Below are 24,671 nucleotides of genomic sequence, written 5' to 3' on the forward strand. Positions count from 1 at the left end.
ACTTCTAAAATTCTATCCAGCAAGTTGGGGCATAACCAGATGTGGCTTTTGAGGCAGAAATCAGAGCTTTGTCATATAAATACTGTGTAACCCCAGTTTTGAATGCAGAGTTCTCTTGAAAAGCAGGAGTCTTGAAGACTTAAACGCATTCTTTAGGCAGTATTTCTCATTTTCTTTCTAAGCGCTGGTGATAATGATGAAGTTCCAGGTGCTTCTGCTGGCCTTTGCTGTGATGGTTGCCACTAACATCCACTGTCAAGGTAAAAAATAAAATTATGAATTATATAATTACATTTACAGTATGATTATATGTTTTTTATGTTTTTTTTTTTTTTTGCTGTCCTTTATATTTATATTGTTATAGGCTACTGTGCTATGTAATAAAAAAAACAATATCCTTGTTTTGCCTTGCTTTGAATATCTGTTAAAGGGATAGTTCACCCAAAAATGACATTTCGGTTATCATTTACTCACCCTCAAGTTGTTTCAAACCTGTATGAATTTCTTTCTTCTGCTGAACAAAAAATAAGACATTTTGAAGATTGTCTGTAACCTGACAGTTGATGGGACCCTATTGACTTCCATAGTATTTTTTTTCATACTATGGAAGTCAATGGTTTCCATCAACTGTTTGGTTACCCATGTTCTTCCAGCTATCTTCTTTTGTGTTCAGCAGAAGAAAGAAATTCATACCACTTTAGAACAACTTTGAGGGTTAGTAAATTACAGAATTTTAAATTTTTGGGTGAACTATCCTTTAAATCCTGTAATATGATACATTAAAAAATTCTTGATTTTAAATTAAATGTGGGATTTATTTGAATATTTATATGTATCTTAGGTGCAGCCCAGTCTCAGCTGGAAGATGCAGATAAATCTCCAGTGGTCAAAGGTCACGTCGTCTCCAAAGGACCGGTCTGGATGTGCAACTGCAGTGGTAAGATGATAGTACTCTCTTTTACTGAGAGGTCAACATTGAATCAAATGGTTTAGAAAAGAGTCACAAAATACTATGAGCCCTAAATCTCTTATATTTTCTTGCATGACAAACCTTTTCTGCATATCCTTGCGATTCTGTAGAAAACAGAATTGTTTTGTAGACTTTATTTGTTTTATGTTTTGCAGCAATTAACCAGTAGTAAAGTGTCTCTCAGTGTGCTTCTTAAAGTGTGCTGATGCAAGTTTTGGTTCAGAATAAATGACATTTTCTTTAACAGTATGTACTGTCCAAATGTAGTGTGACTGTAACATGCGCTAAAGTATTTACAGGTGAAAATGAAAGAGTCATTTTGATTGATGTGGTGTTTTACATAGGAAGAAGAATTGCTCTGGAGCAGAACTGTCCTTGTGAGCTGCAACGTCAATACAGTGTGTCATGCAACCTGTATTTACCCAGACCATTTTGTCAGTTACTTTAAACAGAGCAGATCATGAAACACTGGAACATATATATATTTTTAAATAATACAAAAAAACATACAAAACTCCTGTATATGACAAATGTATGAGTATGAAATATATCTGTTATGTTAAACAAAGAGATATTGTCTCTTAGCAATATAATATGTAACAATTACAATATCACACGAGTGCTGTTTTTGTCCCGAATAGCATGAGTGCAAATGTAATACTGATACTGAGTTCAATAAATAAGTTAATATTGTGTTATATTTTAGACACAATATTGTCTGCTTTTGCTCAATTTGCCAATGAGAATCTTTCCTATGAATCCAGAGCAGAACTGTAGTGCATCTCTGAGCAAACCGCGTTATGAGTGAATGGCCATAAAGAGACTGAATGAATGAATGAGTCAATGACTTACTCATTTAGATGTTTACCGCAACATACTGGCAGTTTAAGTTTCTTATGAAGATTATTCATATTTCCATCGTAATAAAAAAACTAAATATTTAAGGTATAATTCACCCAATAAGGAATATTCTGACATCATTTACTCACCCTCATGGCTAAAAGTTTGTGTAATAAATTCTATGTTGAAGCAAATAATTAGTTTTTTCTTCTAAAGCTACTTCTTCTAATATCTATTTGATTTATTTTCTCATTTAACAGAAGAATGACTTTAATGACCACATCTAATAAGATTACATGACTTGACAGCCCTATCCATTTTCCTTTCTTTTATTTTCAGGAATCCACGACAAAAAGCAGAAAGATTTGTGCCAAAAGAAGAGGATTAAGATGAATAAAAAATGCCAACAGTTGACTGGAGGAAACAGGAAGGAGAAGAAAGTCCGCAAAGTCTTCAGTATGCCGATTTAATTCTCTCTCTCTGACTCTCACAGTCACAATACACACAAATTATACGCCCCTACAGTTTTATACATGTACCCATTACACAATATCTAAAGTAAGTAGTGTATACTGAACTACTTTTGTATCTATACTATTCCAAAACATTTAATCTACCCAGTGTTCTAGGTTCAGTTTTTACAATTGGAAAAGATTTATATATTGGAAAAAGATGTACAAGTGCATTTAAGAATAAAACAGGTTGCTAATAAAAAGAGCAGTTTGTTTGAATAATTTGCTTTTATTTCATTCTATAAAGAAAATATATAACATTTCACATTTTTTTATCTTTAAAATAATCACAAAATACATTAATCACACTTTTCCTGTAAGAAAATATTTTATAATTGTGAGATATATATGAAACATAATATATATATTTGGATAAGTAATATGCCAGAATTTGATGCACATAGTTTTTCCCGAAAGAGATAATTTCTATCACACCTAAAAAAAGAGCTACAAATCATACTAATTCTGCATCTGTGAAGTTCAGCTTTATTTTAGAGTATAGCATATTAAATGGGTGATTCATTAAATTACTGTCCGATTAGTGATAGTAATAAATGTACCACATATATCATTTTTTTAGAAAATGAATATATAGGTAAATAATGCAGTATGGTTCAATTAAAATGTAACCCATTTTTTTTTAGTTGCCAAAAGAGTGTTCCGTTTTAAAATTAATATTAGCACTAATCTAATCTACTAATCTAAAAGCCTCATTCAGACAGACAGTGTGAGGCCTACAATGTCATGTTGATCCTGACAGTAATATCGGTAGGCCTATTAGAGCCATTCTTCCAGCACAGGGAGCAGCAGAGCGAGAAGAGCCGTCAGCAGCAAGCTCGCCTGGGCGCTGACTGCAGCATTGGGGACTGTGGGAAAGACAGAGAGGATGGTTACTTCAAGAACATAGCATGAAACTAATTATTTCAGCAATTTTGGACAATTAAACTCTATATCAGTGTTTCCCAACTAGTGTGCTGTGACAGGTTGTCAGTTGTGCTGAGGAAAAGGATCAAATTCCCAAAAATACGTCCAAATAAACGACACAAATAAAATTATATCATCGCACTGTCTGGCCGAAACCTTGTATCCCGATATTTCGTCATTGTTTTATACGACTTTATACTTAACATTTTTACGTCTGTATGTGGGGGTTTACACATATTTAACCAATAAAAAGCATTTAAAAGAGGTTGTGACTAAACCATTGGCTCCTCTAACTGTCAGTCAAACCTCATAACTCCACCCGCCTCCATTTAGAATGTGCCGTGGCCGTGCACAGTTTGGAGATCCCTGCTTGTTTGCAGTGCAAGGGTATAACTTAAATAACTAGGGTATCAAATAAATAACTGATGTTCGCATAAGTACAGCATTGTATTTACCATAAAGTCCATAAAGGCTAAGGTTTTTTGTATTTGAAGTGCGTAAAATAGTCTTAGTCTTTGCCGTCTCCTAGTTGAAGCAAATGCTGTTTTAAATATTATGTGCATAGAGCTTCATTTTTTGTGTCAGATTTAAACAACAAGAAAACTGAGCTCCCATTTAGATATAATAAACTTGATATCCTGTACGTTGATGAAAACGTAATGCGATGCACATGCGGCTGTTCCAGTGACAGACAAAATATATCATTCGATGGTCAAAAACGTCGTAACTCAAATTAAACTTGATTTTCATAAAATGTTGATATTATAATGACACCTGTGCAAGTGTCTATATAAAGCCACAATAATACCAACTTCGATGACAGCTTTTAATTAAATATGAGGTTTCCGCCCTACAGCGACAATATGTAAATTTGTTTTATCATCACCAACAATATCATATTAATATGACATTATTGTGTTCCTACCCGACTTAAGCTCAAGTTTCACAATACATGCGAGTACTTTTAATAGCCTATAATATCAAGTTTTTATGTCATTTGAAGCAATGGATGTTTGTGCAATTTTGTTAGCCTATTTTACTGATGTTTGCATAAGTACAGCATTTTATTTCATAGAGGCTAACGTGGAGTGACACACCGTGGGATTTTTTCTTATCAAAACTGTGCCGTGGCAAAAAAAGGTTGGGAAAGACTGCTCTATATTGCATGTTAACTGTTTTGTGTGAATTTGGGCTGATGCTCACAACTGACGACTTGGCTGGTGTAGACCGTCACATTGGTCAAAGTGTTTTTGGCCACACAGGTGTAATTGCTGCCCAGGATATACTTCATGGGAACTTCTATGGTAGCTTGATTTCCCACTATCGTGTTGTTTTCGAGGATCCAATAATACACAGCTGGTGGCTGAGACACCGCTTGACATGTCAACTTGGGGGGAATGCCTGGATGTACAATGATCTGCACACTCTGTGGTCCAACTGCTCAGGAAACACGCAGAGGTTTAGTTTGTGCAAAATAGTCTTTTAAAGTCATATTTATAGCAAAGTAATTAGGAGCCAAGCACCGAACCGAAGCACACCTTCAGACCATGCTGGCAGCAAGGTTTTAAAAACTTTTTGACAGACCCAACTGTTCTCTTACAGTAAATCAACAAATTGGATGAATGCTAAAATGGACGTGAGGCTGTATCTCCATCAACAATTTGCTGTATTAAGATGAAATATGAAAGAGATATGAAAAAATTATATTGCTGACCAAAAATCACGAGACTTTTTTCACCATGTCGGCCATTTTAGGCATCTGCCATTTTGAATTCTGTAGTAAAATTACTGAAATTTAATGAACACATTACTGTATTGTTAAGAGTTATGAGTAGTCGACATCACGCCCTGTTGAAGTTTCAAAAAGTTTCGAGACAGGCACCTTGTGGTCAAAATCTATAAAGAAATGTTTTAAAATGCAATCGCTTTTGAATACTTTAACTTATTCTAATTAAATGGTCTGGGTTGATCCCTGGAGTCATTCTGAGCACAATGATACAAATTATGCCATAGTCGTGGCAGTTCGTTTAGTCCAACTTTTGTGCTTGGCTCCTTAATTATTTTTTAAACATGTAAACATGTTTTTATATTAACTTTTTATATTTTATATTACTCACAGTTGACCACAAGGTAATATGGATCACTGACAAGCTCTTTCACTGCGTTTGTGGCGGCGCACTGGTATTTCCCATCGTCAGCGGTCTTCAGATATTTGAAGGTCACAGAGGTATTATCTGCTGAAAATATAACTCCGTCTGATGGCTGGAAAGGCTGGTCGTTTTGAAGCCAGTGGATTTTGTTGTAGGGTCCCTTCACATTACATATGAGCCGCAGGCTTTGAGAAGCCAGAGGAATGAAACGATCACAGGTCACTTTCACTTCAGTGATGGCATCTGTTGAGTGTACAGAATATTAGTCCATTTCAAAGTGTGGTAAGTAGTGTGATTATGTACTTATGTACTAGGGTCGCGTTTAACAGTAATCTTCATTGGAATTATCTTTATTTTAATGATTTAGCTTGCAGTCTGTATTGAATGTGATGCCATAAAAATACATGTACTGCAAATCTTTGCAAGAAATCTCTTTCTATTGAACTGTCCCTGTGGGCTACACAAAAAAATACAATGCAACAGTGTAGTCTGATTCATATGGAAGCTTGTTTCCGCCACAGAACAAAACATTTTAAAAGTTAATTGCAACTTTTTTTCTCAGAATTCAGAGTTATAGAATCAGAATTGGAAGTTATAAAGTCAGAATTGCATGATATTTATGCACTTGTGTATTTTATAATACTGCAATGTTTATTATAACGACTACAAGAATGATAATTAATTGTGTTAAAAAGTCAGAATTGTGAGATATAAAGTCAGAATTGCGTGTTATAAAGTCAGAATTGCGAGACAAAGTCAGAATTGCGAGTTAAAAAGTCAAAATTGGGAGTTAAAAAGTCAGAATTGAAAAATATAAAGTCAGAATTGTGAAATATATAGTCAGAATTGTGAGATATAAAGGCAGAATTGAAAGATATAAAGTCAGAATTGTGAAATATATAGTCAGAATTGTGAGATATAAAGTCAGAATTGCGAGATATAAAGTTAGAATTGCGAGATATAAAGTCAGAATGGCAAGATATAAAGTCTGAATTGTGAGATATATAGTCAGAATTGCGTGTTATAAAGTCAGAATTGTGAGATATAAAGTCAGAATTGCGTGTTATAAAGTCAGAATTGCGAGATATAAAGTCAGAATTGCAAGATATAAAGTCAGAATTGTGAGATATAAAATCAGAATTGTGAGATATAAAGTCAGAATTGCGAGATATAAAGTCAGAATTGCGAGATATAAAGTCAGAATGGCAAGATATAAAGTCTGAATTGTGAGATATATAGTCTGAATTGTGAGATATATAGTCAGAATTGTGAGATATAAAGTCAGAATTGCGAGATATAAAATCAGAATTGCGAGATATAAAGTCAGAATGGCAAGATATAAAGTCTGAATTGTGAGATATATAGTCAGAATTGCGAAATATAGTCAGAATTGTGAGTTATAAAGTCAGAATTGTGAGATATAAAATCAGAATTGTGAGATATAAAGTCAGAATTGCGTGTTATAAAGTCAGAATTGCGAGATATAAAGTCAGAATTGTGAGATATAAAATCAGATTGTGGGTTATAAAGTCAGAATTGCGAGATATAAAGTCAGAATTGCAAGATATAAAGTCAGAATTGTGAGATATAAAATCAGAATTGCAAGATATAAAGTCAGAATTGTGAGATATAAAATCAGATTGTGAGATATAAAGTCAGAATTGCGTGTTATAAAGTCAGAATTGAGATATAGTCAGAATTGCTTGTTATAAAGTCAGAATTGCAAGATATAAAGTCTGAATTTTGAGATATAAAGTCAGAATTGTGAGATATAAAGTCAGAATTGTGAGATATAAAGTCAGAATTGCAAGATATAAAGTCAGAATTGTGAGATATAAAGTCAGAATTGCAAGATATAAAGTCAGAATTGTGAGATATAAAGTCAGAATTGCGAGATATAAAGTCAGAATTGTGAGATATAAAGTCAGAATTGTGGGGGAAACAAGCTTCGACGGATTCAAGAACATCTGACTCTTATGAACCAAATCTTTTAAGTGAATCAATAACATACGGTTCCAGAGTGTAGTGTGATTCCCCAAACAAAAGGTACAGGCTTTCCTGTAGCTCAAAAAGTAGAGCATGGCGCTAGCAACGCCAAGGTCATGGGTTCGATTCCCAGGGAAAGCAAGAACTGACAAAATGGAAAATGTGTACCTTGAATGCAATGTAAGTCGCTTTGGATAAAAGCGTCTGCCGAATGCGTAAATGTAAATGACTCACGTCATGAGCCAGTTCTTTTAGGTGAATCAAAAACATACAAGCATGACCAGTGATCGATTGACTCTAATGAACCAGTTATTTTTAGGGAATCAAAAATATACAGTACAACCAGTGTAGTCTGATTTCCAGAATGACAAGAAATGATCTTTGCCGGTGTTGTATAAAGAATTTTAGGATACACAGAGTACTTACAAACACAGTCATCATTTTTGAGAGAAATAGTAACGGTGAATGCATATACGAACAAGTTCTCTGTTTAGTAAACAAATTCAACGCCCACCCTGACAATTTCATTGGTCCGAACAGCTCTGGTTCGAGCATAGTTGCTCCACAACGGATCAAGTCCAGACCGAACTTCCCGACCTCAAATGTTGTGGGCTGGGCTAAGTTCGGCTGGCATCCAGGCTAAGAGTGAATGACTCTCTAGGATATTTTGTGTTTGTGTGTGTGTGTAAATCAAAACATACAGTGCAACCAGTGTAGTCTGATTACCAAAATAAATTAGAATGTATATATTATATAAGCAAAATATGCATCACTTTTTCAAATGATCTCTTCAAATATGTATATGAGGAAAAAAAACAATTGGGTTAAAAAAAGACCTACCTATTACAGTCAAGTGTACTGAGGCGTTGCTGCTGCTGCCTGTGATGTTATTGAAGGCCATGCAGGTGTACTGTCCATTATCATCTAGTTTTAGAGCTGCAGTTCGATACATTGAGCCCTCTGCCACCTTTGAACTGTTGAAGAACCAGCTGTATTGACTTTGCGGATGAGAGCGAGCAGTACAGCTAAAGGTCACAATGGACCCAGTCTCTGACATGATTGGGCCTTTGACTGTTGTGTTCCATGGGCCATCTGAAAGATGTCATTTTCATTGAAAATTATTCCCATGAACACTGCTTCAAATGGACATGCTATAAATATATCTGTTACTCACAGTTGACCATCAGGTCATAGGCCGGGCTGGTCGAGTCGCTGACAATGTTACTTGCTTCACACTGATAATGTCCGTCATCATTAAGAGAGAGATTTTGGAATCTCATGGTGGAATTATCACTGGAAAAAGTGATTCCATTTTCAGGATACAGGAACGTGCCGTTCTTCATCCACTGGATTTGCTCAACATCTCCACTGGCGGTGCAGGTTAGTGTGAATGGTTGGTTGAAGATTGGTTGCGGAGTGCCCGCATTTACAATAACATTACTGACTGGATCTGAAATTTAGACAGATGATATCTTATAAAGGGATAGTCATAATTTACTCACCTTCATGTCGTTCCAAACATGTACAGTATGCATTTCTTTATTGTGTGGAGAACATAAGATATTTTGAAATAATTCTGTGTTTTTGTTGACACTGAAAGTAAATGTGGTCCAGTGTTGTTTAGAACTCCACTGACTTTAAATGCACAGACTAAAACAGCAGAAACATTCGTCAAAATATATTTTTTTGTGTTGCAAAGAAGAAAGGAACTCATGCTTGTTTGGACTATGAGAGTAAATTATATCAGAATTTTCAGTTTTTGGTGAACTATCCCTTTTAAGTAATTCTGCACCTTATTTTTTAAAATAAGATGTAATTTGTAACTTGAATGTGCAAATCTGCTTCCAGTTATTTTAGTCTGTAATGCTGCTTGATATTGCGAACTGGTATTTGTTTTCATATTATTTTAATGTGTTATCATAATCAGAAACACACTGGCCAGCCGTTTACTGCACTGTTATTCTTCTAGTTATTTACCTAGATAATGCCTAAAGAAAAGTCTTGCACATTCATAGAAAAATAGCTTATGCTTGAAGTTGCAAAATAAGTTGGATATAAGAACTCAACAGATGTGTTGACCTGCCTGTTGAACAACAGAACTAACAAATTATTAATACAGCATACGTTATTTCAATGCCTAATAACTTACATTTTACAGTTAACTGCACTGAGGCGTTGCTGCTGCTGCCTGTGATGTTATTGAAGGCCATGCAGGTGTACAGTCCACTATAGTTTACTGAGAGAACTCCAGATTCATACACTGGGCCATCATGCACCTTTGAACTGTTGAAGAACCAGCTGTATTGACTGGTGGGGTAAGAGTTAGCAGAACAGCTGAAGGTCACAGTATGTCCTACACTTCCTACAGCTGGACCAGAGATTGTTGTGTTCCATGGACCATCTGAAATACAAAGATATGGTATAGGTCACACTCTGATCTGGGTTACTTTCAGATACTTTCAGAAGCTAGGTCAAAGTAAGGTTTTTCACTCACAGAAGACCTTGAGGTCATAGCCCGGACTGGTCGCGTTGCTGATAGCGTTACTAGCTTCACACTGGTACAGTCCATCATCACTGAGAGAGAGCGGGTTAAAGTTTAAATATGAATTGCTATTGGAGAAAGTGAGTCGTTAGACATTGCTGTGCCGTTCTTCATCCACTGAATGTGCTCAACATCTCCACTGGCAGTGCAGGTTAGTGTGAATGGTTGGTTGAACATTGGTTGCTGATTGTTCATATTCACCATAACATTGCTGACAGGAGCTAAAATTACATTCATACAAAAAAAAAAAAAACATTAACCACATTTCCAACCATTTCAGAATTGAAAACAACCAGGCTAAGCACTGAATTCAATGACTCACCAAGTACAGTTAAGTGCACTGAGGCGTTGCTGCTAATGCCTGTGATGTTATTGAAGGCCATGCAGGTGTACTGTCCGCTACGGTTTCGTGCGAGAGCTGCAGTTATATACACTGAACCCTCGAACACTTTCGAGCCACTGAAATACCAGCTGTATTGACTTTGAGGACGAGAAGCAGAGGAACAGCTGAAGGTCACGGTGGATCCCTCTACTGCTACGCCTGGACCGGAGACTGTTGTGTTGATCGGGCCATCTAGCAAATACATGAGAGGTTTTAACCTTCTGTTTCAAGTTATACAGGTGCACTATTTTATCTTTACATTGTAATAAACATAACTAACAATGATGTACAAAAAGATTTGAGCAATTCTTTGAATCCAATATCAGTCAAAAGTTCGGAATATTAATATTATTTTAACGTTGTTGAAAGACACCTCTTAAGCTCAGAGGCTGCGTTCATTTGATCAAAATAAAATAAAACTGTAATACTTTAAAATATGATTACAATTTAAAAGAACTGTTTTCTATTTTAATATATTTTAATTTATTAAATAAACTTGAATTGAATCAATTAAACTTTAATTGAGTCATTACTGTAATTTGCAAAGCTGAATTTTCAGCATCATTACTCCAGTGTCACATGATCCTTCAAAAATCATCCTAATATGCTGATTTGCTGCTCAAGAAACATTTCTTCTTATTATTAATGTTGTCACATCTAATGAGATACATATGAACTAGACTAAGGCAATAAGCCCCAAGAATCCATGCCTAACAATGCCCCTTAGATGTTATAAATTCTCTTTAAATCACGGCTTCACTGGGTGTATTGCTTTTATAAAATGATCAGTCCATAAAAATATTTATTTGAATATTTATTTTATTCATAAAATAAACAGTGCAATAATACTGATGTGACGGGTGTAGACTATGTTTGTAGAACGTGGCTCAACCAATCAGAATCAACGACCAGAACTATCTGTTTTATAATATATAATGAAATAAATTATAACTTTGCTATAAAATACTATGGATTCAAATTAAATGATTTGACTTGATCAACCTATAAGTTGTGTAAATAATGAAGATGTTTGAACATGTGGAATAATTTATGGAACTAAATAAATTATTTATAAATAATAGCTATAAATAAATATCCAACATAAAATAAATTCACAGCTCACTATTATCTAACACTAAAAAAAAATGATAATTTCACCTCAGAAATGTTCAGATAGAATAACCCTCACAAATGCATTAATAAGAGCATACCCATTTAATAAATGTGTTGTGATGACATTTAAGGGAAAAAATTAATGGTGGAAAGACATCTTACCCCATCTTACTCTATACAGTATTCACAGGAAACATTGATTTTCTGGAAATGTCTATCATACTCACAGTTGACTATAAGGTTGTAGGCCTGGCTGATCATCTTGGTGACAGCATTACTAGCTTCACACTGGTACAGTCCATCATCACTGAGAGAGAGCGTGTTAAAGTTTAAATATGAGTTGTTATTGGAGAAAGTGATCCGACTGTCGTTAGACATTTCTGTGCCGTTCTTCATCCACTGAATGTGCTCAACATCTCCACTGGCAGTGCAGGTTAGTGTGAATGGTTGGTTGATGATTGGTTGCTGATTGTTAATATTCACCATAACATTGCTGACAGGAGCTAAAATTACATAAAAAAATAATAATAATATTTAACCACATTTCCAACCATTTCAGAATTGAAAACAACCAGGCTAAGCACTGAATTCAATGACTCACCAAGTACAGTTAAGTGCACTGAGGCGTTGCTGCTAATGCCTGTGATGTTATTGAAGGCCATGCAGGTGTACTGTCCGCTATGGTTTCGTGCGAGAGCTGCAGTTTCATACACTGAACCCTCGGCCACTTTCGAGCCACTGAAATACCAGCTGTATTGACTTTGGGGACGAGAAACAGACGAACAGCTGAAGGTCACGGTGGATCCCTCTACTGCTGCGTCTGGACCAGAGACTGTTGTGTGGATCGGGCCATCTAGCAAATACATGAGCAGTTTTAACCTTCTGTTTCAAGTTATAATTACATTGTAATAAACATAACTAACAATGATGCATAAAAAGATTTCATACAATTCATACAATATCAGTCAAAAGTTTGGAATATTAATATTTTTTTAACATTGTTGAAAGATGCCTCTTAAGCTCACAGAGGATGCGTTTATTTGATCAAAATACAATAAAACAGCAATATTTTAAAATATTATTAAAATTTTTAAAAGAACAGTTTTCTATTTTAATATATTTTAACATGTATTTTATTCAATAAACTTTAATTGAGTCATTACTGTAATTTGCAAAGCTGAATTTTCAGGATCATTGTCACATGATCCTTCAAAAATAATCTTAATATGCTGATTTGCTGCTCAAGAAACATTTCTTCTTATTATTAATGTTGTCACATCTAATGAGATACATATGAACTAGACTAAGGCAATAAGCCCCAAGAATCCATGCCTAGCAATGCCCCTTAGCTGTTATAAATTCACTGCAAACCACGGTTTCACTGGGCGTATTGCTTTTATAAAACAATCAGTCCATAAAAATATTTATATAAATATTTATTTAATTCATAAAATAAACAGTGCTTTAGGCTAATACTGGTCACGGCACGGGTGTAGGCTATGTTTGAAGAACGTGACTCAACCAGTCTGAATCAAGGACCAGAACTATCCGTTTTATAATATATAATTATATAAATTATATAACTTTGCTTTAAAATACTAGGGATTCAAATAGAATGGTTTAACTTGATTAACCTATAAGTTATGTTAATAATGAAGATGTTTGAATATGTGGCATAACTTATGGAACTTATTTATAAATAATAACTATAAATAAATATCCAACATAAAATAAATTCACAGCTCACTATTATTTAACACTAAAAAATGTGATCATTTCACCAATGCTGATTAATAAGAGGATAACCATGAAGCATAACCAATGTGTTGCGATGACATTTAAGAGAAAAATGAATGGTGGGAAGACATCTTACCCCATCTTACTCTATACAGTATTCACAGGAAACATGGATGTTCTGGAAATATCTGTCATCATACTCACAGTTGACCATAAGGTTGTAGGCCTGGCTGCTCATGTTGCTGACAGCATTACTAGCTGCACAATGGTACAGTCCGTCATCACTAAGAGCGAGTTTCTTAACGCTCAAGGTTGAGTTGTCATTGAAGAAATTTATCGTATTGTCGGCGTACAGGTGCGTGCCGTTCTTCATCCACTGAATGGAGTCCACTGGTCCCACAACATTACAGCTTAGATTAAAAGGCATGTTTTCTACTGGGGAGCCTGATGGAGTCAGCGTCACTGCTGCTATTGGATCTAAATAAAGAAACAACAATGTATTGGTGATAAAAAGATCACAAGAGTAAGCATAACAAATTTAGACAAACATATTTCGAGAGTGTTCTCACCAACTATACGAATAGTTTTTGTCACTGCAGCATTTCTGCGTGTGACTTCATTTTGGGCAACGCATGTGTAGAATCCTGTTGTGTTCTGAGTAGTGCTTAAAAGGCTATAAGTGGGACCAATGACATTCAGAGGATTGCCGTTGTACATCCAGTAAAATGAAGGTGTTGGTTTGGAGTCAGCAGAGCATGACAGAGAAATGGCCGAACCAGAAACATATGCCATGTTCTCTGGCGAGGCTGCAATTCTCAGGTTACTAGGCCCATCTAAACACATAAAACCAATTCAGATTGAGCTTTTGAAACATGTTATTGTCAGCTGCCCATCCCTCCCTATGAACTTTGAAGAGATCATGTTACAGTGCTATGTAGTGAAACACTTTGTACTGTCATATACTCACAGCTTATATTGAGATTCATTTGAATACTCTCTTCTTTGCTGATGTTGTTTGCCACAATACACTTGAAGGGTCCTTCATCGTACCGCGTCACACCATTGATGACAAGATTTTGTCCATTGTTGCTGAGCTGAACTCTTTCTCCCGCTGTGACTGCAGAGCTGCCGTTTTGCCATGAAAACCACAGTGGCGTGCCGGTGGCGTTGCATGTGAATGTCACGGTGTCGTTAAACTCCACCAGGTTTGTCATGCTTACACCTGCAGTAATATTACTGACAGGTTCTACAATTTAACAGAAAAAATGTTTAGTACAAAAGTTTCTGCAAGCTCAAAGAATGTGTACCCATCATCTACCAGTGTATATTATTCCCATAATCAATCCATTCCTTTATCTGCATCCCCTCAATGAAATCATCTGTAGTTTACCATGAGTATAAGGACTTATATTCATTGCAGAATACATGTAAACCATTGCTGTCGTCAGACATCATGCTGTTATCTTAGCTTACAGGATAATGTTGGTACAGTATATACCTAGGCTAATGTTTTAAACAAGTTTTCTTTGTATTCAAAGAGCATAAAGTGTATTCACATGGCAAACATTAGGTGTCATAATATTAGATTTTGTGCAGGGGAGTGAGAGTATTTGTAAGTGTGTAGTTGAACTGTGTGCACAAATATTTGGGAATCACTTTATTTTAAGTTGACATGGTTACATGTACATACTTTCTATAGTAATAACTGTAAATTATGCATAATTACAAGTGACCTACCCTTTACCAAACCCTAACCGTAGCTCTAGTAAGTACATGTATTTAACTAATATTACTCAATACTTATTTGAGTAAGTACAATAACTACGTCACCTTAAAATAAGGTGTAACCAATGTTTGTTTTGAAAACACCCTCATAAAAAATGTGTACAATGTAAATAAAATTATTCTTAGATAATTATTGAGTAAGTAAAATGTAACTACGTCATCTTAATATAAAGTGTAACCAATGTTTGTTTTGAAAAAAACCCTATTTTCAAATAGTTTTTATTTAATTAAAACTGTTGTTTTGGTTTACAATGGTCTTATATATTGTTTTATCATGAAGAGCTAAGAATATCTTTTGTAAAATTTCAGTGTCCCATGTTAAATATATATTTTGAATGTTAAATGAATCAGTGGTCCCATATATTAATGGAACGGTATACAACTGTGGACACAGATTATCAGGCTTTAAGAAAATTACCCCCTACAAAAAGATATTTTATGTACATTTCTTAAAAAACACAAAATAAAATACATTGTATTGTTTTATAAATTGCATTGATTTTAAGAAACATTTGATACAACCTAAGAAATCTTCTTATTTTGATATATTTAATAATATGCTTTATGTGATAATTTTATTCAAGATATAAATATTATTCATCTTCACTGAATGAAAATAAAATTCTATAGCTCAATCAACAGCTTTTACCATTTTTTACATCATAGGCATAGACAAGTCATGTATCTTAGAATAAATTCAGTGAATACATTTACTTAAGTTTCTAAAGTTCTGTGAATATCTTATTTTCCCAGTGTGTAGGCTAAAAGGGTATTTATTCAACTTACCCTGAACATCTAATGTTATCTCTGCTTTGAACTTGGTCGGACTCAAGGAATCCAATACATAGAAGCCAGAACTTTTCAGAGTTACTGACAATAAGGTGAGCTGATATGTAGTGTTGTTAAAATATATTCCATCTCGGTAGCCACTGCCCGTAAGAAGGCCCCCCGGGTACCATAGGAACAATGTACTGGGCCCAAACAACCAGGTCCCAACTGCAATGTCTGTGGAGTCAATCACACTTATGGTGATATTTCTCCCGACTGCCACAGGGTTTTGTGATGGAACCAGGGTCACGGCACAAAGACCTAGGAAAAGCAGGAGAGCCAGTCAGTATCATTTTGAACATAAGAAGTAAGAAATAATTCAACTCTCATTGTAGTTTGATGGAAATCTGATTTACATGTAGCCTTTGCATATTCGTTGCTTGTTTCCATATAGTAGTTTTCATATTAGTATGTTCTAGCTTGTAGAAGTAAAAATGACACACAGGCACTGTAAAGTGATCATCTAATCAAGTGAGTACTGAGTACTAATGAACAGCATATATTGAATTATTATAATTATAATAATAGTATTTTTACTATGTGGATCACCCTCTAATTAAGCAATGCTGTTGCTAATGTAATTCATTCTCTGTTTATGTGTGATCTGGGCACTTTATTCCAATACTGTATTCTGACATTCTGGTACATTTCCTCTAAATATGCATTATATTTCTTGTAATACTAATTACAGTCAGGGGAACTGTGAAAAGTCAAATATTCAGCACTGTACATGATAACAATCTTTCACACTTTTGAGTAAAAAAAAAAAAAAAGGTAACACCTTACAGAGTTTTATTTATTAACATTAGTTTAGTTAACGTCAGCTAAGATTAATAAATGCATTAGAAGTATATGGTTTATTGTTAGTTCTTGTTAAGCTCAGCATTTACTAACACCTTTTAAGATAAAAAGTTGTAGTTAATGCACTGTGAACTAACATTACCAAAGGTTAATAAATATTGCAAAAATAATTTGTTCATGTTAGTTATTGAGGTAACTAACAAATGAGGCCATATTGTAATGTGCTATAAATGTAATTTCAAAAGATATTTGTTACTAAATACTACTGATAATTTCTTAAAACTGACATACTTTATGCAGAATTTGAAGGTTACTAGTAATATATATATATATGCATTGTTGTTCATACATTTTTTTTTAATTGAAAATGACAATACGATTGAATAAATACCTGGTATGCAGATTAAGGTGAAGAAGAAGAAGAAGGAAAGTAATTTGTGTCCCATTGTGGAAATCCTAACTAGAAAATTCTTCCACAGACTTTAGATCAGTCTTAAACTAAATGGAGTAATCACCATACTTTCATTCTGCTAATATTTACCTTGTTATACCATAGGTTCTCCAATGAGAAAGCTTCTGACAAAAAAGGTACACCCCTTGTCATCATCACACACATTCACTTTGAGTCATTGGTGTGTTTGTTGTGGTTGACTGTAATCTAGACTGCTGGTACCCAGCTGACATTCAAGTCACAAATCGAAGGTCAAGCCAAATGTATTTAAATAGTTCCTGGTGTGGTAGGAAAAGATTTGTGGTTAGTAAAAATTGTGGACTATCAACACTAAGAGTTGATATTAACATGAAGTGACTCAGGATGACAATTAAAGATTGCTGTTGTCATTCACACCAGCTTCCAACGTCACTCCTGGTTTTAAGTTCTCAGTATTTACTGTATGTTTTCATAATATTAAACTTTTATCTCAAGCGCAGGATGTAAGCCGAACACAGGTTTGATGTCAATGAAAAGCTATGTTTAACATTACTTCATTTTGTTTGCGTTCTAAAAGATTACATTAGACTGACATGAGTTTCTGTGCAGTAATAATAGTGCAAAATCATGAATCACTGTTTGTTTTGCGATTATTTAAATGTGATACAGGCTTTTCGGCTGACTTTCAAGTTTCACTGACACGCCCAAGAATGATTCTCATAAAGTTGAATAAGAATAAAACTGTAATAAGACACTTTAATAAGAATAAAACGATTTTACATATGAAATTTAGTCACGCATGATCAGAGCCTAATAATAATCAGACATAATCAGAAATAAATTGGACATGCAAATCATGAGTAATGGGGTAAGATATCCATACATTCTCTTGTCCTAGTGTCGCGGGGATTCTGGAGTCTATCCCAGTGTCTCTGGCCATAGGCAGGGAAACCCCTGGACAGATGGACAGTCCATCACAGGATGACATACATTCATATCTTCACTCACATCTAAGGGGAACTTACAGTCTCCAATTCACCTAACCTTCATGTTTTTAGATTATGGGTCAAATCAGAGCAAACCCACATTAACATGAAGCAAGGTGGGACTACTCTATTAGTGCGATCCTATTAATCATCATTATGTCTTTAGAACAATATAATCAATAGAAAAATATTCATATTTATTTCAAATCATATTTATATGTAAATATAACCCCAAGGTGAGATACCACATCATTTGTTTATAGTATATATTTAACATATAGGGTATAAGACAGGGTAAGATGCTCCTCAGGGCAAGATGACCTTCATTTTTTCTCTTGACCACAGAAGTAAAAAATCTCAACTTAGTCATCACTTATGATCAATGGCTATGCTATAATATTGTAATTTATTCTGAATATCAACATTTATTCAGTCAAAACCATTTTGAGGTTAACTGATCAATTTTGTCTTTGGAAAATATAATTTTTTTCATTAATATGTATTGTACTTCATGGGGTTATTATTCAGTAATTTCATGAATTAACTGAACATTTCAGAGATCTTCACTTTTCATTTCTTGCCCCAAATAGGGGGCCGTCTTACCCCCACAAAAAAAAAAGGTTCTATATGTTGTATATATCTACAGGACATGTTAAGATATGGTGCTATATAGCACCAAAAATGGTTCTTCGTCGTAATCATAGAGGAACCACTTTTGGTGCTATATAGCACCATATCTTAACATGTCCTGTAGATATATACAACATATAGAACCTTTTTTTTTTAGAGTGTAGTGATAAACTTATAGTATATCTAAATATGTTACAATTTAAAAGTAAATGCATATTGTTCTTAAAGAGATAGTTCACCCAAAAATGAAAATTACCCCATGATTTACTCACCCTCAAGCCATCCTAGGTGTGTATGACTTTCTTTTTTCAGACAAATACAATCTGAGTTATTTAAAAAAAATGTCCTGACTAGTCCAAGCTTTATAATGGCAGTGAATGGGAGCCCAAAATTTGAAGCCCAAAAAAGTGCATCCATCCATTATAAAAGTAATCCACACGGCTCCGGGGGGTTAATAAAGGCCTTCTGAAGCGAAGTGATGCGTTTTTGTAAGAAAAATATCCATATTTAAAACTTTATAAAGTAAAATATCTAGCTTCCACCAGACCGCCTTCCGTATTCAACTTGTGAAGAAAGTGTAATGCCTTTCGCAGTTCAAAACGCTTACGCCACGTCCTAGTCATATGTCGCACCTGTTATGCTTTTTCCGTAAGTTGGCGGGGGTCATTTTAATTTTTAAATAAACTATAAACTATCCCTTTAAGTGTGGCATCTTCCCCCATCTTAGCCTACTTCAGATGTTAGCAGCACAATCTCAGAAAAAAGTATGTTTAGGGGTACTACAGCTTGTTGGGGCAGTGCTCTCCAAACACTTCTATTCTACCTCTAAAGAGTGCTTATTAGTAAGAATAATAAACACTCTATTATTCAGCACATTAAACTATTTTTCTTGTTTTAAACATAAACCCCACAGTATTTGTTACAGATGTATGATTATGTAGTAGACATTTTTGTTGGAGAATGAAATATTTTCTTTTAAAAGAGTGGTTGTAAAAGTGTTTAAGGTATAAGAACTGGTTCTCGGTTCCCAACCCTAAAAGTAGCCTACTACTTCTACCGTTTTGAATGTAAAATGGAATCTATTTAAATATCTGTGTCACATGTCTATTGTTCAAAATTCTCTTTGTCTGTCACCCATCCTGCTACACACCTTGAGTAAACAGATCAGATTTTCTCCCATATGCGCTCTTTGATGTTCTGGTGCTTATGTTTTCAGTTCAGGAAAGCCACTGGTAAAATGAGAAACAGAGATTCAGCTATACTGAGTATGCTTTGTGTATGGTGTAATGAATAGGGGAGAGCGGGGCACAACCTAACGCTTTTTGACTTTCTCAGTTTGTGTAAATCCACTTGGGGTTCAGAGTATTTATTTTTTCCCCACATTAATTTCACACGTCTAGTACAATTATGTGGTTTTGTTTCGTGTACAGTATATACTTATTTCTCGATTTCCCCGGAAAGAATGGAAGTGAAATGTGACAACATGCCCCATAGGTGGGGTATATTGTAACACGTGAGGGGTACATTGTAACATGACCATATGACAGCTTAAAATGTTATCTGATCTAATCAAAAAATATATATACAAGGCAAACTTAAGTATTTTATCAATAAAATACAATTATTAACTTTTTCAAATAAAATAACGGCATTTTGTAATCATTAAAAATATACACATTTTTGAGTTTGACAACAAAGACACTGCAAAACACGGCTATACAGCATAGTTCAAAACATAATAATAATTAATAACTTTGAACATTGACTCTCAGTCATTATTCACCTCTTGTGCATGGTTATTCAATAGAATTCATAAAAGTATAGAATATAATAGCGTAGTTCTAATAGGGGCTCATTGTAACGCAATGTTACAACACACCCCACCTGCACAACTGGTTTAAACCAGGCTAGTGTCTTCTGCTGTTAGATCAGCATTAAGGAACTTTCTCAACTGTTAAATGACAGATATAAGATTACAATAATATCAGATTTGTCTTATTTTAAATAAAAACAAAAAACAGAGATGAAAAATAAACTTAAGAAATGTACTTTTGCTATGGTTAAATAAATGTTCAGTGATATCGTCCAAAGATTTTTTAAATTTGGCTTAATTTTTTCTCTAAATAATATTGATATGGCAACTATTAAATACACTAAGTTTCGTCATCCTGGCATGTGTGGAAAGTTTTAAACCATGTGCGTTACAACTAACCCCGGTTAGGTTGTGCCCAGACAATATTAACATCAGTGACTGACATATTTGCATTAAAATAAAATGAAAAAAAAAAAAAAAACTGGCTTTTCCAGTCACCACTGGATGAGTTTGTTGATTGAGAAGAAAGTCCATTCAGATTTAAAACGACATGATGAGAAAGTTACAAAATTAAAATGTTTGACTTTATTCTTTTTAAAATATTCAATGCCCGTTTCTAATAATCAAATAAATCTGTAAACCTTCACACAGATAACCAATAGGAAAAAAAAGAAAAAAGTAGCCTATCTAGGCTATGGATGCATGCTGCACCCTTATTGTGAGGAACCACAAAGTAAGTAAACAACGCCAGTAGGCCTACAATGATATCGGAGGGACAATTATATCTTCAATAAGTGATCGAAGAACAAATAATACCAAAGCCTGGGTTTTTTTAGCTGGGGTGGACCTGCCTTACCTGTAATGCTGCAAGGCACACTATTGTCTGGAAATATTTGTCTAATGTTTGCATTAATATCGCAAGGCATCAGACAAAGGAGTCTGTTGATTCTATTAATCTGTACCCCAGAAGAGACACTCATATAATTTCAAATACAATGCTCACTGGGTAGCTATAAATAAAAGGTTTGTTATGTAATGAAAACACTGCAACAACGAAACGGAATCAATGCTGGATGAGAATATTACGCGACATGGTTCTCTGCCTGGAATGCTCGATTCTGATTGGATCACTCATCCAGGTAACTGAAACCGGTGCAGTCTGTCGTATCACACGCGCGCTCTCTTGTTTCATAACGCAACTGTCTGGCGCCATCTTGCGTTGCGCCTGGGTTATTTAGTGAGGATCATAGCTTCATTGTTTTTCAGTAGATAGAACATTGTTGGAATGTTCGTCTTGTGGTTTGGCAGATTTTCCTACATGTTTTAATGGATGTGTTATAGGCATACAGGTAGCCTAATATGGGCCTATACGGTCAATATAAAAAGAAATAGTCACTTAAAATCAAATAAACTTTTAATGTCCACACTGTAAAAAAAGTAAGGTTGTAGGCCTACAACAACAAAAATCTTAGTACCAATTTCCCCTAGCTTTTTTTTGTTGACTCAACTTTTGTAAATAACAGTTATACGAACTGAAAATAAGTTGTCTGTGACATTAAAAAATGTTTAGTTGAGTTAACTTGACATTATTTGTTTTCTGGAGATATGCAACTATTCTGTAACAAATCTTTTGTAGTTGAGCCAATTCAAGAAATGCTGTTCATTGGAAACAGAAGTTCTTAAGAATTAACAGGCTTAGATCATTCATATCAATTAGATTCAAATAATTTGGTCATCACCATTTTGGTGATGAATGTTTCCTTTGGTTGGGCAGTTAGACTCTTTGTGTGAGTTTGTGGCCTTTGAAACGGTGTTTGGCAATACAGAATCTGTTGCTAAGAAATTAAGATTATCACATTTTCAGCCTCATAAACTCTAATAAATCAATAATGTTGTTTCTGACCAATATTTTATAATATTTAACAATTACCAGCAAATCTTTGTCGCAGCAGATTCTGAATTTAAAATACATTACGATGGGAAAAAGAATTTTGCCACACACAGACATCAAGAATCAGCATATGAATCTCAACAATGGTGACATGCTTCATGCAGCAATGCATGCTGGGAGCCAACAAAGTATTAAAATTATGGCTCCTAGCATGCATTGTGGCATGAAACATGTCACCATTGTTGAGATTCATAAGCTGATTCTTGATGTCTGTGTATATAGTCCAAAATAAATCCTACAATGTATTTAAAAATCATAATTCAGAATGACTGATCTTCTGCATAAAGCTGTTGTTGGTAAATATAATAGATTATTAAAAAAATAATCACTTTAGATCAGGAATAAAGTAATAAACTACTCCCCTTTATAATGCTGTTATCTAGATCACCTGATCACTGTTTACAGCTTTTTTTTGCAACATGTTATGTGTTTTATTAAACACTGTTACTAAAATCACATAAAACCCAAAGAGTCAAACTGCCCAACTAAAGGAAATGCTCATCACCAAAATGGTGACTAAACATTTTCAATAAAAAATTCAGTTTAAAGTTTCAATAAGAACTGTTTCCAATAGCCACAAAATGAATTGGCTCAACTACAAAATATTTGTTACAGAATAGTTGCACCTCTCCAGAAAACAAATAATGTCAAGTTGACTCAACTAAACATTTTTTTTTTGTGTCACAGACAACTTATTTTCAGTTATTTTAAAAAGTTGTGTCAACAAGAAAAAACTAGGGGAAATTAGTACTAAGATTTTTTTTGTTGTATGAGATTTTTACAGTGTGGATTTTTGCTGAACCAACAAAACAAAATCAGTCTTTTCAACTTTTTTCTATTTATGTTTTTTACAGTGTGTGAATTTTTGCTGAACCAACACAACAAAATCAGTCATTTCAACTTTTTTCAAGTTGTGTTTTTTACAGTGCATGTATTATTTTATTTGGTGGGTCTCAGTTTTAAATCGTCAGCCTGTCATAAAATAATCCCTCTTCTTTAGGCCTATTATTGTAGTTATCAAATTATTTTTGACTCTTGAAAAAAAAAGGGCAGTGGATAGGACATGGGATTGACAACAAGTAGGCTAGCCTATGATAGTCAGTTATGAAAGTTGTGTCTTCAGTTGACGGGATCCCGAGAGTCCTTCAAAAATATTATTTAATAGTGCCCCCCTCTAAAGGCAAAACTGATGATGACACTTGGTCCCAGACGAGCAACTATTCGTTTTACATAAATTTAGCCCTCTGATCAACGTCTAAAACGTATGATAACGTCTAGGCTAAAACCAGGTACAATTTGGGCTGTCAATGAAAATTGAATAGACGCCTAACCATAGCCCAAGAATATCGAGAACATGAACATGTCAAAGAAATTAAACCACTGTTGACTTTGCTTACATGGAATATCATACATCTTGCAAGTTATTTTGGCAAAAACGGCATGTAACCAAATTCAAGGTTATTTTGGAGAAGTGGGTTACTCATAACTCATGATCCAGGAAATTGTTTTATTGAAGCATTGCTTGTGGCCACAATTTCATCAGGAAGTTCAGAAATTTCACCAGAAAGTAAGTTGAAAACATATAAGTGTAACTACATCTAAAGTTTCATAATTTTCACAAGGCATTTATGCTAAAATTGTATGTCATAATTAGTTTTTGTGTAACCTACCTACTTTGTCCACATTTCAATGGGAGTTAGGCCGCTATATAATGATTAAAGACAATTATCAAACAGGCTGTAAAATAGTACCCTATCAAAGACAGGTTGTTTTACAGGAACATGGTAATACCAACCATATAATAATATCCATAAAGTTGGTGCAAAATCTGTATTTGCTGTATGTTTCATATTAAGAAATGTTACACAGAACATTTAACTACTGTTAAAACTAGCAATGAATTTAGAAATGTAATTTCAGCAGTTACAGACAGGGAAGGAAATGCTTTCACATATTTCTCAGGAAAAAAGAGGAAGAAGCAAATGTCAAGTCGATGTATGTAATTTGATACTTAAATGAAAGAATTTGAAGAACTTTCAGAATATATTAATATATTTATGTGAAAATGACCTTCGTAATCTTGCCATTTCTTTTTAAGCATGACATGAGAACAACAAGATTAACTTAAAATTAAATTGATGTAAATAAAAAGTGTACTGAAATACCATGCATGAACAAGGCATACCTTGTACCTTGTTCAGATAATTCATCCATGATACGTTTAAGGTCACTTGTCATCATAAAACACACAATCAAAGTTAAAGTTTAACTCGCTACATCTGCCTCGATAA

General features: G+C 34.4%; 2 protein-coding genes across 2 annotated transcripts; one reads left to right on the top strand and one right to left on the bottom strand.

Moving 5' to 3' along the window:
• On the top strand, window positions 1-3,504 carry LOC307138580 (uncharacterized protein). Its single transcript, XM_079836961.1, has 3 exons — window positions 1-260; window positions 842-937; window positions 2,150-3,504. The coding sequence occupies exons 1-3, from the start codon at window positions 194-196 to the stop codon at window positions 2,278-2,280; spliced, it is 294 nt and encodes a 97-aa protein (XP_079693087.1). The 5' UTR covers window positions 1-193; the 3' UTR covers window positions 2,281-3,504.
• Window positions 2,257-24,594, bottom strand: ceacam1 (CEA cell adhesion molecule 1; the record flags this gene model as incomplete). The annotated part of the gene is given in 15 exon segments (XM_079838099.1): window positions 2,257-3,188; window positions 4,450-4,683; window positions 5,364-5,639; window positions 8,223-8,474; window positions 8,557-8,832; window positions 9,532-9,783; window positions 9,877-10,011; window positions 10,014-10,145; window positions 10,247-10,498; window positions 13,361-13,633; window positions 13,726-13,989; window positions 14,124-14,402; window positions 15,728-15,811; window positions 15,914-16,030; window positions 24,573-24,594. Coding segments are annotated over 15 exon segments (2,937 nt in total). The 3' UTR covers window positions 2,257-3,099.
• Between the last annotated feature and the right edge of the window lie 77 nt (window positions 24,595-24,671).

Source organism: Gobio gobio (assembly GCF_949357685.1).
Source record: "Gobio gobio genome assembly, chromosome: 15".
Classification (NCBI taxonomy): Eukaryota; Metazoa; Chordata; class Actinopteri; order Cypriniformes; family Gobionidae; genus Gobio; species Gobio gobio.